Below are 15,486 nucleotides of genomic sequence, written 5' to 3' on the forward strand. Positions count from 1 at the left end.
AGTTTTAAGGTTTTTTTTTTTTAAAGAAAGAAAAAATAAAATTAATTAAAAATGTATTTTTTACAGCTTACCAATTTTTTTAATCCTTATATTATAATTTTTAATTTATTCAGTTCACAGCTCTTTGATGTTACCTTACTGGACCCGGGTTTTGTAATTGGTCTAATTAGCTTTCCTTTATTCAAAGACGGTGACGTAGTCATATCTCAAACAGTCTGAACTTGAACGTGGGCGTCATGTCTAATCCATGCTTCACCATTTTCCTTTAATAATGGTGGTCAACGGACACAACTCCACCAACTTGTAATGTTGTTTAGGTGAGTTGGACTGAATTCACGATCACGAAAGCCAATAAGTTGTAGGCAGAAGGTCTTTAATCAAATTGAAGCGCAACGTTTAAATTTTTTATTTTTGGAAAGAGAATTTTATTTAATGATAAATCATATATTAAGCTAAAATCTAATTCCATACGAACGAATTGACTAAATTGCCCAGGGCTCTGCATCAGCTTTCCCGGGGAAGAGGGGTAATGGATGTCATTTTACCAGTAACATGGCCTTGTTCATTTTGTTCAGACTTTTCGGCAAGAGCCTTGGCGGCTTTTATACACGGACCTCTCTCTCTCTCTCGATCTCTCTCCCTCTCCCTGGCTCAATCTCTTTCTCTCTTCTCATTCCATGTATTTATTTATGAAATGTTGAATTTTATATATTTTTATTGAATTTTTGAATGTGGGTTTAGCTGGAAACTCAGAAGCGGTTCAATTTCAACGGTTGTCTCTCTCTTTCCTGCCTTTAAATCCTCTGCTTCATGTTCCCAGGTCCTTTACTTTCAAAAGCTGACGGCTCAGATCTGATAAAGGTCAGTCTGAATGCTCTTTAATTCTTCAAACTCTCATATTCAATGAATTTTGATATTCCGAATCTCATTCGTTTGTAATTATTCTGTAAATCCATGAACTTTCTTTTTTTTTTCTTTCTATTATTCTCAAATTCCCTTTTTTTTGGGAGATTCTTTGTTTCGTTCAAATATCTATGAAATTTTGGCGGTTCCTATCAAATGTTATGAATGTATGAGATTTGAGCAATTTGCATTAAGTTTGATCAAATTAAGCTGATTTTTTTATTGGGAAATTCATCATTAAATGCTGTTTTGTTTACACGTATAAAGATAGTTACAAACACCCATGTGGAAATGTGAGAATTTTATTTGTTTTTGACGGGTTGGGGAAGTGGGTGGTGGGGTTTGATATTTCTATGATATTAATGGGCTCCTGATGAAATCTGTGCTTGTCCTTGGGTCGATTCATTGTTGTTTTATTAAGTTCTGATTTACTCTGCTGAAGATTGTATAAATTCCCAGTTTCTTTGCACCCATTAAGGAGCTTGGTTGATGGAGTTGACTTGTATTTTTTTTTTCTTGGTCATAAGAGGATTCCCAGAGTTTCTGCAGAGCATGGGCCCTCTGGGTTGATGCTGATATTCCATTGATTTCAGTGGGATCTCATTGGGCTGAATTATTGGTTTTGTATGGGTGTTTGATACATTCCTCTGAAAGTTGTGGAGAATAACCAGTTCTATAGCATGATGTATGAAGGTTGATGGGTGAAAGGGAGAGATTTTGTCCACCTAAATGTTTGTGTTATATTTTTCTGTTGCTTTCCATTCCTGAGGGGATTAATATTTAACGAAAAAATTAATGCAAAAAAATGCTTAAGGAATGAATTGAAAATTTGAAATAATAAGAAAATAGTTCAAAAGAGAATCTCAAGCCATAAAGAAAAGGAATCAATAGAGAATAATTTGGAAAAAGAAGAAAAAGAAAAGCTAAAACCTTTGTCCTTTTTCTTATCATTTCCATATTTAAAGTTATTTAAAATCTTATTTATTTCCATATTTTCTCATTATTCCTGCCATCCAGTTTGCTTGTAGTAATTCAAAGTTGTGTTTCAAGTCTACAGACAAAGAGGCGAATGAGATGACATTTTTTCTTCAGAAATGGAAGTGTTCTTGGTCTCTGCTAGCAACAGTAGCTTCAGTTGTGGCTTTAATTTCAGTAGCTCATTTGTTCCTGTTTCCCTTGGCACCTTCTTTAGAATACTTTAGCATGGGTCAAGGGCAAAAAACTTGTACCCCAATTAATGCATCAATAAGAGGTGTGGATCATGACGGGAAAAATCTGCAACCAAGTTTTGATTTAGATCACCGGTTTCCAGCTGACTCACACAAATCAGTGGTTTACCGTGGTGCACCATGGAAAGCTGAGATTGGACGGTGGTTTTCTGGTTGTGATTCTATTGCTGCTGAAGTCAGCATCATTGAGGTATTTAGTTATTTATTTTGTTTGAATTGATTTTCTTTCAATGGAGTGTTCTCCTCTATAGGCACTATTTAACTCATAAATTTGTAATATCTTTATTATACTCTTTGTTGATTTGATCATCTTACAAGTTGCAATTTTGAGTTACAAGAACATCTCAGTGCCTCTGACAAACCCTGTCACAGTCATGGATTCATGTGTAAGTTTGTCTGCTACTAACAATTGTTCTTTTCACAGAAAATAGGTGGCAAGGACTGCAAAAATGACTGCAGTGGTCAAGGCATTTGCAATCATGAGTTGGGACAATGCCGGTGCTTTCATGGATTTTCTGGTCAGTATTACCTTTTCCTTCTTTCATGCACTTACACTTGAAGAACAAGTGACAATTAGAAAGAGAAACTGTGTCCATGGGGATCTCATATGTTACAAAGTCATGATTTGTGATCATTATGATTTACATTGCTTTATTTTATATTGCATCTGATTCATAAAAATCACTTGCAATCTGAAAGAACTAAGAAAATCCAAGCCTGTCAAAGCATGCAACGTAAACTTATCTCTTCAAAATATAATCTTAGGAATTGGGATTATTTATACACAAACTCTCTGTCCATGGGGTGCACTTCTGGAGAATGATCCATTTGTCCTACTTGTCAATTTCTAACTTCCAAGCTAGAGATTTTTATGAGCTGAGAGTATATAAGGATTTGAAAATTTCTCATTTTTAACCTCTATGATGAGGTGTGCAAATTCTATATCAAGGATCTGCGATTCAGAATAAAAAAATTTCAACTATTTTTTGGACAAGAAAATGGACATGTCATCTAAAAATCCAGGGGGTTCCAAAGTAGAATCAGTGAATTGAGGTGTTTGGCATGTGTTCTGATTTTGGAAGACTAAAATGATGCAGTTCCTGGTTTTACAGGTTTAAGGTCTCATGTTTCTTAGTGGATTTTGGATGCAATATTTGGGTGGTTATCCAGCCATTGAGAAGCTCCTTTGGAGATTAATTCATTTTTCCAAGAGCCTAACTTTTTATGCTCATTTAAATTTAGCATTATAGATTTGGAAATAGTTTGTTAGCTACCTGAGTCTTCCCTATATCATGGTTAACAATCATACTCTCCATATTTGTTTTTCTGTTTAATATTCTTTATTTTAGTTTTTGCTCAATACCTTACTTCTCAGTTCTTTATTGCATTGGTATTATACGTTGGATCCATAAAATCTGCTGATGGAACAGGTGAAGGATGCTCTGAGAGATTGCACTTGGATTGCAATTACCCATCATCACCGGAGCAACCTTATGGGCCTTGGGTTGTCTCAATTTGCCCTGCTTCTTGTGACACAACGAGAGCAATGTGCTTTTGCGGAGAAGGCACAAAATATCCACATCGTCCTGTGGCTGAAGCATGTGGTTTTCAAATGAAGTAAGAATTGTCAACTTCATAATGTATGTTTCTTTTAGCATATCTCCTCAGCTGCCACCAATTACCTGAAACTGTCTAACATCTGTTTCAGCTTACCTACAACACCTGGTGATCCCAAATTGGTTGATTGGACAAAAGCTGACCTAGATAACATTTTCACAACAAATGATAGCAAACCAGGATGGTGTAATGTGGACCCAACTGAAGCATATGCTTTGAAGATGCAATACAAAGAGGAATGTGATTGCAAATATGATTGTCTTTTGGGACGTTTCTGTGAAATTCCTGTGCTGTGTACTTGTGTCAATCAATGCTCTGGCCACGGGCACTGCCGTGGTGGATTTTGTCAGGTGGGAGATTTGAACATTTCTTACATTCTAATTCTATATCTTTGGTATCTTATATACATCTGTGTGTACTGCCCATGAAAAAAATGGTCATATGTGTGTGTGTCTGATTTTAGGTAAAAAGTGGAGTACAGCTTCAAGATTTAGGAAAATAATAAACACGTGATATTATCTTGGAATTATTCCAGATTTTAAAAATACTGCTGGAAACTTGGAAATCCTAACAGATTTACATCATTATTTTTAATACAAAAAGAAACCCATTTGTCCAGGCATAGGCTAATCCTCTACCTGCCAATAGTAGAACCTAGATCTTCCTCTTAACAAGGATCTAGATCAGCGGGCTATAAAGTATGGTGGTATGCCATTTGTGAATATTGGGATCATTGACAAATTAATAAGGTTATAAGCAGCAAATTGAATCACACATGCTTAATGGAACTTGTACCTGTGACTGAGAGCTTCAGTGGGGAATTTTGTCATAATGAATTCTACTTGATATCCAACTTATGTTCAATGCTCCTGCCCATGAAAGTATGTTGTGTGATTTTTTATCATGTGGTTGTTTTTTTATGAACCATTAGCTAAATCTAGTGTGTTTTTTCAGTGTCACAGAGGTTGGTATGGAACAGATTGCAGTATCCCTTCTGTTTTGTCATCTGTTAGAGAGTGGCCTCGGTGGCTTAGACCAGCTCATGTTGAAGTACCAGATGATATGCATCTGAGTGGAAGTCTTGTCAATCTCGATGCTGTGGTGAAAAAGAAAAGGCCTCTTATATATGTTTATGATTTGCCCCCAGAATTCAACAGTCTACTGCTTGAGGTCAGAATGGGTACTACTTGTGATTTCTTGTCACATTCCTTGAGCAATCTCTTCATGTTTTTCCATCACTTTATTGGGTATTGTAGGGGCGGCATTTTAAGTTTGAGTGTGTAAACAGAATCTATGATGACAGGAATGCTACATATTGGACTGAGCAGCTGTATGGCGCACAGGTATCAATTGAACTAGTATTTATTCCAGTTAACTTTAGGATGCAAATAGCAGCTTAGAATTTATATTGTGCTGTGATGCTACTTATTTGCAGATGGCAATCTATGAAAGCATCCTAGCAAGTCCTCATCGAACATTAGATGGTGAAGAAGCAGATTTTTTCTTTGTTCCTGTTCTTGATTCATGCATTATAGTTCGTGCGGATGATGCACCCCACCTGAATATGCATGTATGATTTTTAATGGCTGTTATATATTTATGTATGTATGGTGTCTATACCAGGGATCTTGCTCCATCATGGAATTGTCAAAAAATCATTATGGAAGCTGGAAGTTTCAATTTCATCTAGATAAAGTTATTCTCACACTTATTTCAACTTTCCTCTTCCCTTTTAGAACCTTCACTTAGTAGTTGGAAATCACACGTCCTTTTTCACCTAGAAGTATCATTGATCTGTTATGAATTGTCTGTTCAGTCTAAGACTGACTGTACTCATATATATAATGTTGTATATGGAAACATATTAATGGGCCTATATTTGGATTTTAATTGCTTAAATATTTATTTTACACTTTGTTCACATGTTACTTCAATTTTCAGGCACATGGAGGCTTGAGAAGTTCTCTAACTCTGGAATTTTATAAGACGGCATATGATCACATTGTTGAGCAATATCCTTTTTGGAATCGCTCATCAGGAAGAGACCATATTTGGGTATGATGTAAAAAATAACTTATGTGTTGCTTGGATAGACTGGAAGAGAATGACTGTCGGTCATCTTTTTCTGGTGGTACAATATTTTGAATTCTATGCTAATGATGTTGCCTTCATATCTGAAGGCAGTTTTTTTCATGGGATGAAGGTGCTTGCTATGCCCCTAAAGAGATATGGGACAGCATGATGTTGGTTCATTGGGGCAATACAAATTCTAAGCATAACCATTCAACAACAGCATATTGGGCAGACAATTGGGATAGCGTTTCTTCTGACAGAAGAGGCAACCATCCATGCTTTGACCCCTATAAAGATCTTGTGCTTCCTGCATGGAAACGACCTGATGTAGTTTCCCTAAGCTCAAAACTTTGGTCTAGGTACATTCTCATAAAAGGCTTTATCCTTTTAACCTTTTTCCCTAAGTTGTTGCTTGGTTGAACAGTTTACACCCATTTCTATGTGTCAAGAAAAATTAAAGTTGGTTGTCTCTTGGAGTGCAGGCCTCGTGAACAGCGGAAGACACTGTTCTATTTCAATGGGAATCTTGGACCAGCTTATGAAGGTGGAAGACCGGAAACCACGTAAGTAAACTAAAGAGCTGTTTAGGAAGTCCCTAAACTGGGCCAGCTGGTTTTGAGAAATTTTCAGAATCTACGCTTTCATCTGTGTTTAACAAACATGTTTTTGGAAAATTGAGACGAGGTTATTTGATGATTGGATTTCCACTTACCCTAACAAACCCAAATATAACTTATTTATTGCAGCTTTTGGGAGTTCTAATTGCTAACTTGATGGTATCTTTTCAGGTATAGTATGGGTATCAGGCAGAAAGTAGCAGAAGAGTTTGGATCAAGCCCTAACAAGGAAGGGAAGCTTGGAAAACAGCATGCAGAAGATGTAATAGTGACCCCATTACGTTCTGGAAATTATCATGAGAGTTTGGCCAGTTCTGTTTTCTGTGGGGTGATGCCTGGAGATGGTTGGAGTGGCCGGTTCGAAGATAGTATTCTACAAGGTTGCATTCCTGTGGTAATCCAGGTAATTCATCTCTGCATCATGCCTCTCCCTCAAGTCATTGGCCTTGTTGAAATCTAAGTTTGTAGTTGGCTTAGCTTATCATAAGCTATAAACTGCTTGCCAGCTTATGGCTAGGGGAGAGCATCTTGTGACTTATTGCTTGAGGAATTTGTGGTGAAAAAAGTGATTTTGGGGTTTCTTCATGTTAGATGTTACAGGAAGACACTTTTATCCAAAAGCCTTGAGCAATGTCGAGTAGTTTTTGGTGTTACATAGTTTATTTCTCCCTATAGAAGATAAATAGATAAATGACAGGAAGGTAATTTTTAAGCCAAATGTCAGCAAGTTCTTGCTAACTTTGAAGCTAAGATATCTTTCAGATAAGAATGAGAAACTGAAACACTGTTGGTGCTTTAAGTCATTCACATGGGCCAACCCAGTTTTCTTGGGCCAAATTCACCCTTGTGATGTATCTTCATAAATCTTATCTGTGACCTTACCAAAGTCGATCGGATAAATAGAGAAAAAAACAACAAACTTTAGCTGTGGTAATTGGATCATCTATTTTACTTGCCATCTAGGCAAAATTCTTTCCTCATCAGAGGAGGCCAGGTGCATAATAGCTATTAGCTACTAGTAGGCTGTCTCCTGTTTGTAGCTCTGTCAGTAATGAGACGCTCTTGCTGGTCCTGTAGTTTCACAATGTGGTTCCAGAAAAATGGTAGTGGATTGTCGTATAACTTTCTTTCATATTGTTTTTCATGTTTAGGATGGGATCTTCCTGCCGTTTGAGAACATGCTCAACTATGAAAGCTTTGCTGTTCGAATACGCGAAGATGAAATTCCAAACTTGATAAAGATTCTAAGGGTAATTTGTTTATGTTTTTAGTTATTTGTAAATGTAGTTAGGATTAAGAAACTTCTTGCATGGCAGCTGAGTGGCGATCCTTATGTCCTGCAGGGAATGAATGAGACAGAAATAGAATTCAAGCTGGAAAATGTACGGAAGATCTGGCAAAGGTTCTTGTATCGTGATTCCATTCTACTAGAGGCTGAGAGACAGAAAACTGCTTTTGGCAATGTAGAGGATTGGGCTGTACAACTTCTGCAACTTAGTGAAGATGATGTCTTTGCCACACTTATTCAGGTATACCTCCTTTGCCAAATACAATTCTCTCATTTAGAGTATGCCACTAGGACTGCAAATAGACATCAACTACTTTGTATTTGTTAGGTTTGATTGTCCCACCCTGCGTGCTTAAAAATGCAAGTCTATTTGATACTAATGAAAAGAAACAGTAGAATAAATAAATTGTCACTAAACTCGTGGATAAAAGATAAATTAATGCTCACAGAAATTATTTCTAAGTGTTTGAAGTTTTGAACACTCAAAATATGCAAAATTTATGAAAACACCCTTGAATATGGAATTTTAGCTATTTATGTTTTCAGGAAGATCAGATGCCATTAGTTTCAACTATGTCTGATGATGAGTAATCCCTGTCAAAGGGCACCATAGTGGGACCCATCGGTGATCTTCCCATTAGCATGTTACTAGGTGAAATGCATTTATGCATGTATCATGTTTAAATTGATTACCAAACAGCAAATATGCATGAAATGATAAAAACATGCTATCGTGTAAGATAAGTCGGCTGTGGGCTAACCTTGAAATTTACATATAGAATATCAGACAATTTCTTTTAAGAAAGATAACTGCTGAAAACTTAATCCAATAATACCGCAGCCATCATAAATATAAACCAAGTGTTTTTTCTTGGTAACAATGGCTAAAACACTCTTTGTAGGCCGGTAGGGTTTGAGGAGTGGTACTACTAAAAAGCTATGCATATGTGATTCTGTACATGTATATATATAACCAACTGATTCCTTGTCATTGTCTGAAACAAGGTCTTGCACTACAAGTTGCATAATGACCCTTGGCGACAACAACTTGCTCATCTGAAAAAGGATTTTGGTTTAGCACAAGAATGCTTGATAAGAACCAAATAAGGAGTTGTGGTCCAGACCCCAACACATTTCTGCAGCTGGGTGGCTTATACACTGGGAAGAAACAAACTCCCCTACTACATTTTTTCTTATTTAACAGAGAAATCAGATTGTAGAAACTACCCCATAGTTTGGAGACTGTGCTCTCCACAGCTACAAACTGCCCTGAAAGCCAAGATTTCCAGTGGAGAAGGCTGTCATTAACAGTCTTTGAACTGAAAAAAGGGGGATAAAAATAGGGTTATTTTTTTTAGTGATTTTTTCTTGTACCATTGATACACAGGTGAGATGCATCTTTTCTTTCTTTTTTTTCATTCTTTTTCCCATCTTTATTTATGTTTTTCCTTTGAGAAACTTTGTTTTTGGAGAAAATGAAAGGGCTTCCTCTTTTACTGTTGTTCATGGCAAAGTTTAGAGAAGTGGGTGCCATTTCTAATGGATGGGTTGTGGATCATTGTGATTGACAATGGTGTAATGTGCTGTTGAAGCATTTGCTGCAGAGTTAAATTTTTTAGTTTTGTGCTACTTAACCTTCCTCTTTCCTTTTTTTTCTTTTCCATTTTCCTTTTCTTTCTTAACCATTTTAGCCACATAACTTATGGTTAGAGTGATGTTAAGATGGTTAGAACATTTTCTAATGTTTGGAATCATTTTTCTTACAAAAATTGAAATTTTGATAAAGTTTTTTTTTTTTTTAATAATTTTTTAAAAATAGAGAATTATTTGAAGTAATTTTTGTTTTACCCTATAACTCATTTTCTTTTTTTTTTTCTTAAAAAAAAAAATTGTATAAGAATCTGAAATATTTTGTAAAACAAAAATCTATTTAATATTTAAAAAAAAAAAATCTATTTTTTATATTTTAAAATATAGTACTTATTTTTAATCATTTTCCATAATTATGTAATTACTTTTTAAAACAGTAGTCATAAAATAAAATAAGTAAAAATAACAAAAAAATAATCAAAAAAATATTTTTAGAAAACACCATACTTTTATTTTTAAGAATATAAACTCCTTTCTTTTGCTTGATAGCCAAATATTATTTTCCTTTTTTTCTTTTTATCGTGGAGAACATAAAATTATTTTAAATTAACAGTTGCTAAAACCTTTGTAATTTGGTACCCTTTCTCATGGAGATGGGAAAGTATAGAGGAGGGGAGAAATTTGTATTGACCTTAAATGTTTTGTTTTTTCGGTTTGCAAACATTTTCGAAAAGATTTCTCAAACAATAGATTTAATTAACATGTCTAGTTAATTACCTTTGTATAAAATTTATTATATCAATGCAAATTAGGTAAATGTTTGAATATAAAAAGAAATGTAAAAAAATTCCCAACCAATTTCTTATTAATTTATTTAACAATAAATATTATTAATTAATTTTTTATTTTATTGCTGCCATTAAGGAAAAAAAAATTGATACAGAGGAAAAATATAATATTTGAAAATTCAAACTTATTCATATTTAAGGAAAAACCAAAAAAAAAAAAAAAACCAGCAAAAAGGAAAAAAATCAGTACTTAATAATTTTTACTCTCACGTGTGTTTGCTACAAAGGGCGGCGTTATAAGAGAACCGTGCGGGTGAGTCACCGAGACTTTTCAAAGTTCCCACTTCCCACAAAGGAATAAAGGAGATCAAACCGTGATTCCAACGCAACATCCACAAAAAATAGCCAGATTTCCGCGGGTCACAGCGCTGGTCTCTCCAGCGTGGGTGACGTGATCACTTTCCACCTTCCACTTTTCCCAGTCGTCGAAACCCCTACTCCAGTCCCCGTTGTCTTAAAACCTCACAGTTTCTCTCTCTAAAATTCTCTCGCTTTTTCTATCTGAACTTCGCTATGAATATCTCATCCCTAACCCTCGATTCAAATCCCATTTCGAGAACTTTTAGTGCGGCAAACCCTAGAACACAGAGGTCGCCGTTTATTCGCCACAGAAATGTCGTCGTTTGCTCTGTGAAGTCCGTTCCTTCATCCCCGTCGTTGGTGGCTGCACCGGCTGGCGAAGGTGTGAACCGGATCGAATCGTTGAGTCAAGTCTCTGCAGTTCTGGGATGTCAGTGGGGTGATGAAGGGAAAGGCAAGCTCGTCGACATCTTGGCCAAACATTTCGACATCGTCGCTCGCTGTCAGGTATATACTCTTTGGGTTTTGGGTTTTGAGTTTGCAAAACTTCTCCTCTGAATTTCATTCTCTGTTATACCATAAAGTCTCGTAATTTTTTTATGGAAAATGTGGTTGTGTATTTGTATGATATTAATAACATGAAGATTTGTGATTTTCGTTCGGTAAAAGGGGAAGCTGTATCGGTGATTTTCTATACGGACATGATTATATTTTGTGTATGATTGGGGGAGAGCATTCATTTGCTTTGTCTCGTTTGGGAAAAACTTCAATATGATAAAAAAAATAAATTATTTTGCACCCTTTTCCAGCTGCTTATATGTAAACGAGGGCGTTGAGCATCTAAATTCGCAACTTTGAAGGGGAATTAAAAAATTTATCAAAAACTTCTTCCGTGTCCTCGCTCAATTCCTTTCCTTAATGAATACTCGATTCCAAATACAATGCCAATTGAGATTGTACTAGGTTCCACACTTTGTAATATGGCTTTGATTAATATTTTTTGTTGAGCGTGTGTCTGATACTTCAATTCGGCTCCAGTTTAGACCGTTCACAACTTCAGAATATTACATGTAAACATCTATGTTGCCTGGTTCAGGTTTATCATTAATCTGTTTTATTGCTAATGATTCCTTTACCTGCTATGAGTAATAGTGCATATATAAGTATCTTCTTTTCCTTTCTATTTCCTTGTTAAAAATGTGTTTTTTTAGAAGAATGAGTTTTGGTTTTGTCTATGCATGATGGGTCGCTGCTTGCTTGTTGGGTTTGCCAAGTTGGCCAATCCTAAAATCTGGAGGTTAGCTAAGTCCGTTGGCAAATAGGGGAATTGCATTCATGAATTCTTTGTTTGATTCTTTGGGCTTCTTTGGATCCGCTTGACATAATTTCCCTCTAAGTATTCTGATCTCCTCTCTGCCTGGTGATTGAACTAGTTGACGTACTCCACAAGGATGAGCTTCTGCAATCAAGTGTGATTAGGGGAATCTTGACTACACCCCTCAGTACAAGGTTCTGCACTAGAATTTGCACGAAAAGACTGGCTCAATGCTGGTGGTTCAACTTCAGTATTGAGTGTGAAGTTGAGTATGGGAGATGGATTATGGTTACGACGGATACAAACATGTTTGTATTTCCTGGAGCTTTGGTGTCCGTATATACTTGTTGTTGACCTACCTAGGGTTAGTCGACCATGGGTAGGTTGATTATTGATTGCCTGGTCTTATGAGAGTAGAGTCAAGTTGTTATTAGCTAGTCAACCCTAATTTTTCAGGTGGCACCATGATTACTACTGTGCCTTGTTCGTGATCGGATGGTCATGTCTGCTCACATGGCGGCCAGCGGATAATCAGGACTTATGGGATAGTCAACTCCCAGGCGCCTTCCTACTATGCCATCCTTGGGTGGGCCTATCACCTAGGTCAATGGAACTAGGCAGCCTTGTCAACCATGGTGGTACAGAGAATGTGCCTTGCCTGATGCCATGCTATAGTCAAGCACTAGTGCTTGGGTTTTGAAGCAATAGAGGGTTTTCCTCTGATTGGGCTTCTCCCAGTCTATGGTATCCGGGTTATACAGTCTTGGGCTTTGGATTTTAATGGTTTTACTTGGACCCAGACCCACTTAGACTGGCTGAGTGGGGTGGCTCCTTCAGATAAGTAAACAAAATATGTGGCAACAACCTTTCATATCTTTAACTAGATTGGATAGAATATTCCTGGCAAATATAACTATTAACTCATGTATTTCCAAGCATATTAATGCAGGTAACCCCATGTAATCAGAGCATGCAAGAGCTGGCCTGTGATGTGTGTCCAACAATTGATATGATGAGGGACTGGCAGCATGCAACTTCTCAGTTGCATATGATGCAAGGCTGTTTGGAAAATGTGAAACGATGCCAAGTGGTTCAGTAACATACTCAACATCACATTTGAAGGGACACCATTTTATTGAGATTTAAACCCTTCACATGGGATTGTAAAATAGGATGTTTTTAGAATGCACGCGCACATACATACATACGTATATATATACATACAGACATATATACATACATATATACATGTATATACATATATAGTTTGTTTAAAAAGAAGTTATCATGGTTTTGATTGAGCTCACAGTTGTCTGGTTGGATTTTGTGCTCACCTAACAACCATTATATTGGTGAATTACTAACTTTTTCTTAGTCTGAAATCTTTAATTCGGTAACTTGATTCCAGGGTGGAGCTAATGCTGGGCACACTATCTACAATTCAGAGGGCAAGAAGTTTGCTCTTCACCTTGTTCCCTCAGGAATTCTTAATGAGGAGACAATGTGTGTTATTGGGAATGGTGTTGTGGTGCATCTGCCAGGGCTATTTGAAGAAATTGATGGCCTTGAATCTAATGGAGTCTCTTGCAAGGGTAGGATATTAGTATCTGACCGTGCTCATCTGTTATTTGATTTCCATCAAGTGGTTGATGGGCTTAGAGAAGCTGAGCTTGCTAAGTCCTTTATTGGTACCACCAAAAGAGGCATTGGACCCTGTTACTCAAGCAAAGTGATTCGCAATGGCATAAGAGTATGTGACCTCAGGCACATGGATACTTTCCCTCAGAAGCTTGATCTTTTATTATCAGATGCAGCTTCAAGATTCAAAGGTTTTGAGTATGGGCCAAACATGCTCAAGGAAGAAGTTGAAAAATACAAGAGATTTACTGAGAGGTTGGAACCCTTCATTACTGATACTGTGGACTTCATGAATGAATCCATTTCACAGAAGAAGAAGATTTTGGTTGAAGGTGGTCAAGCAACCATGTTGGATATTGACTTTGGAACTTATCCTTTTGTTACTTCCTCCAGTCCATCTGCAGGTGGGATCTGCACTGGTCTTGGCATTGCCCCAAGAGTCCTGGGTGATCTAGTTGGAGTGGTAAGTGGGTACTTTTTTTAACTACATAAAGGAAAAATATGAACAAGTGGTACTTCTTCTATTGATTTTTCATTTGCAATTTTTTTCTTCATAAAGAGGATAATTATTCTCTTTTACATGACAAGGCTGTTCATTAAAGTTTGGTATCATCGGAGAGCTTTTTGTTGCAAAATTTATTATGTTTTCTTTCTGGTTGTCTGGTGGAATATGTGAAATTTGGTTACTAAGTATGTACTTGTTATTGAACCCTCTGTGCCTTTTTTCCAAAGAACTTTCTCTTTAGAGGTTTCCATGAGGTTCTAGAAATGCAATTGAATTTGTTTTCTTGGAAAATATGTATGATAAAAAATAATACTTTAAGCTATAATCTAGAAAATGGCATATATTGTATTTTTTTTTAAATTTTTTGGCATTTGGCCATATCGAGATTCCTTACTACCTAGTTTAGGTTCCTAACTTCTACTTGAACTTGAACTTTTCTTGTGCAGGTAAAAGCATACAATACAAGAGTTGGTTCAGGTCCTTTTCCAACGGAGAACTTGGGTAGAGTTGGTGACCAACTCAGGTTTGCAGGGCAGGAGTTTGGCACTACTACTGGTCGTCCTCGTCGTTGTGGCTGGCTAGATATAGTTGCGCTGAAGTACTCCTGTCAGATTAATGGCTTTTCTTCTCTGAATCTCACCAAGCTTGATGTCTTATCAGATCTATCCGAAATATGGCTGGGGGTTGGTTACAAAGAAATTGATGGCAAATCAATCAAATCTTTCCCTGCAGATCTCCGTGCTCTTGAGCAACTGCAGGTAAGCATTCTTTTTCATATATACTCATAAGCAGATTTGAGTTCTGTGTGGTCTTTTGCTGTTTATCAAATCCACTGCTGAACAATACTTCAGACTGGAAGTGCATAGAAAATGAATCCTTGAGAATTTTATTTTGTCACCGTGGCATTCTCTGTCTTTATTATTGATAAAAGAGTTTGAGAGAGTTAGTTTTGATTGATTCTGGGTATAATGTTTAGGTGGAGTATGAAATTTTACCTGGGTGGAAGACTGATATTTCCGGATTCAAAAACTACTCTGACCTCCCAAAGGCTGCACAGCAGTATGTGGAAAGGATAGAAGAACTCGTTGGTGTACCCATCCATTACATTGGTGTCGGTCCCGGGCGCGAAGCCCTTATATACAAATGATCTTGATTTTTCGCTTTGGAAGCCCCAAGGGTAGTACATGTTCTCAGAGGTGAGATGGGACGTCTATTGCTGGAAGAATTTATCCCCCTTAATGATGGGGAGTTAGTTTTGGATAAAAAGAAATGATCACTCCTAATACCTTCTGTTTAAGAATAATTTGTTCTACATTTGGGAAACCTAAAAAGTTGTTCTACACTGTTAACTTCATTACCAATTTACCCTTGTTAGGGATCTTGATGTGTAATCAAATTTTCAATTATTGATTTGCACATTACATTGTTGCAGAAGTTGAGCTGTTGATGATATTCTTAGAGAACCTAGCTAAGGTTGTATGTGTCACCATTTTTCAGCCAGGGGGCTGTAATGTAAGAGCGTACGTGAAATTTGAAAAACTATTAAATCCAAAAAATAGGTGG

The 15,486-nt window shown here is 36.6% G+C and overlaps 2 protein-coding genes across 3 annotated transcripts; both read left to right on the forward strand.

Annotated features, from left to right (window-relative positions):
- The first annotated feature begins 545 nt into the window (after window positions 1-545).
- On the forward strand, window positions 546-9,361 carry LOC100267584 (uncharacterized). 2 transcript variants are annotated; one of them, XM_010655499.3, is made up of 15 exons: window positions 546-861; window positions 1,954-2,322; window positions 2,557-2,650; window positions 3,563-3,749; window positions 3,841-4,099; window positions 4,704-4,919; window positions 5,006-5,092; window positions 5,185-5,319; window positions 5,691-5,804; window positions 5,934-6,181; window positions 6,305-6,385; window positions 6,611-6,842; window positions 7,591-7,689; window positions 7,783-7,968; window positions 8,733-9,361. In XM_010655499.3, exons 1-15 carry the CDS (start codon window positions 811-813, stop codon window positions 8,832-8,834), a joined length of 2,460 nt encoding a protein of 819 aa, XP_010653801.1. In that variant the 5' UTR covers window positions 546-810; the 3' UTR covers window positions 8,835-9,361. The 2 variants fall into 2 exon arrangements, with proteins under 2 accessions (XP_010653801.1, XP_002277596.1); XM_002277560.4 differs by having other exon boundaries at window positions 549-861; window positions 1,961-2,322.
- Window positions 9,362-10,433: 1,072 nt separating this feature from the next.
- On the forward strand, window positions 10,434-15,357 carry LOC100257131 (adenylosuccinate synthetase 2, chloroplastic). The gene is made up of 4 exons (XM_002283331.4): window positions 10,434-10,972; window positions 13,189-13,881; window positions 14,370-14,681; window positions 14,900-15,357. Exons 1-4 carry the CDS (start codon window positions 10,679-10,681, stop codon window positions 15,068-15,070), a joined length of 1,470 nt encoding a protein of 489 aa, XP_002283367.1. The 5' UTR covers window positions 10,434-10,678; the 3' UTR covers window positions 15,071-15,357.
- The last annotated feature ends 129 nt before the right edge of the window (window positions 15,358-15,486 follow it).

This window comes from Vitis vinifera, chromosome 8, assembly GCF_030704535.1.
Source record: "Vitis vinifera cultivar Pinot Noir 40024 chromosome 8, ASM3070453v1".
In the NCBI taxonomy this organism is placed as follows: domain Eukaryota; kingdom Viridiplantae; phylum Streptophyta; class Magnoliopsida; order Vitales; family Vitaceae; genus Vitis; species Vitis vinifera.

Bases quoted from the DNA above. Each gene is read 5' to 3' on its own strand.
- LOC100267584 (XM_010655499.3), top strand. From the start codon at position 811: ATGTTCCCAGGTCCTTTACTTTCAAAAGCTGACGGCTCAGATCTGATA. The intron at 2,323-2,556 runs GTATTTAGTTAT...TTCTTTTCACAG, and splicing joins CTGAAGTCAGCATCATTGAG to AAAATAGGTGGCAAGGACTG. The intron at 5,805-5,933 runs GTATGATGTAAA...ATCTGAAGGCAG, and splicing joins CAGGAAGAGACCATATTTGG to TTTTTTTCATGGGATGAAGG.
- LOC100257131 (XM_002283331.4), top strand. From the start codon at position 10,679: ATGAATATCTCATCCCTAACCCTCGATTCAAATCCCATTTCGAGAACT. The intron at 13,882-14,369 runs GTAAGTGGGTAC...TTTCTTGTGCAG, and splicing joins TGGGTGATCTAGTTGGAGTG to GTAAAAGCATACAATACAAG. The intron at 14,682-14,899 runs GTAAGCATTCTT...TATAATGTTTAG, and splicing joins GTGCTCTTGAGCAACTGCAG to GTGGAGTATGAAATTTTACC.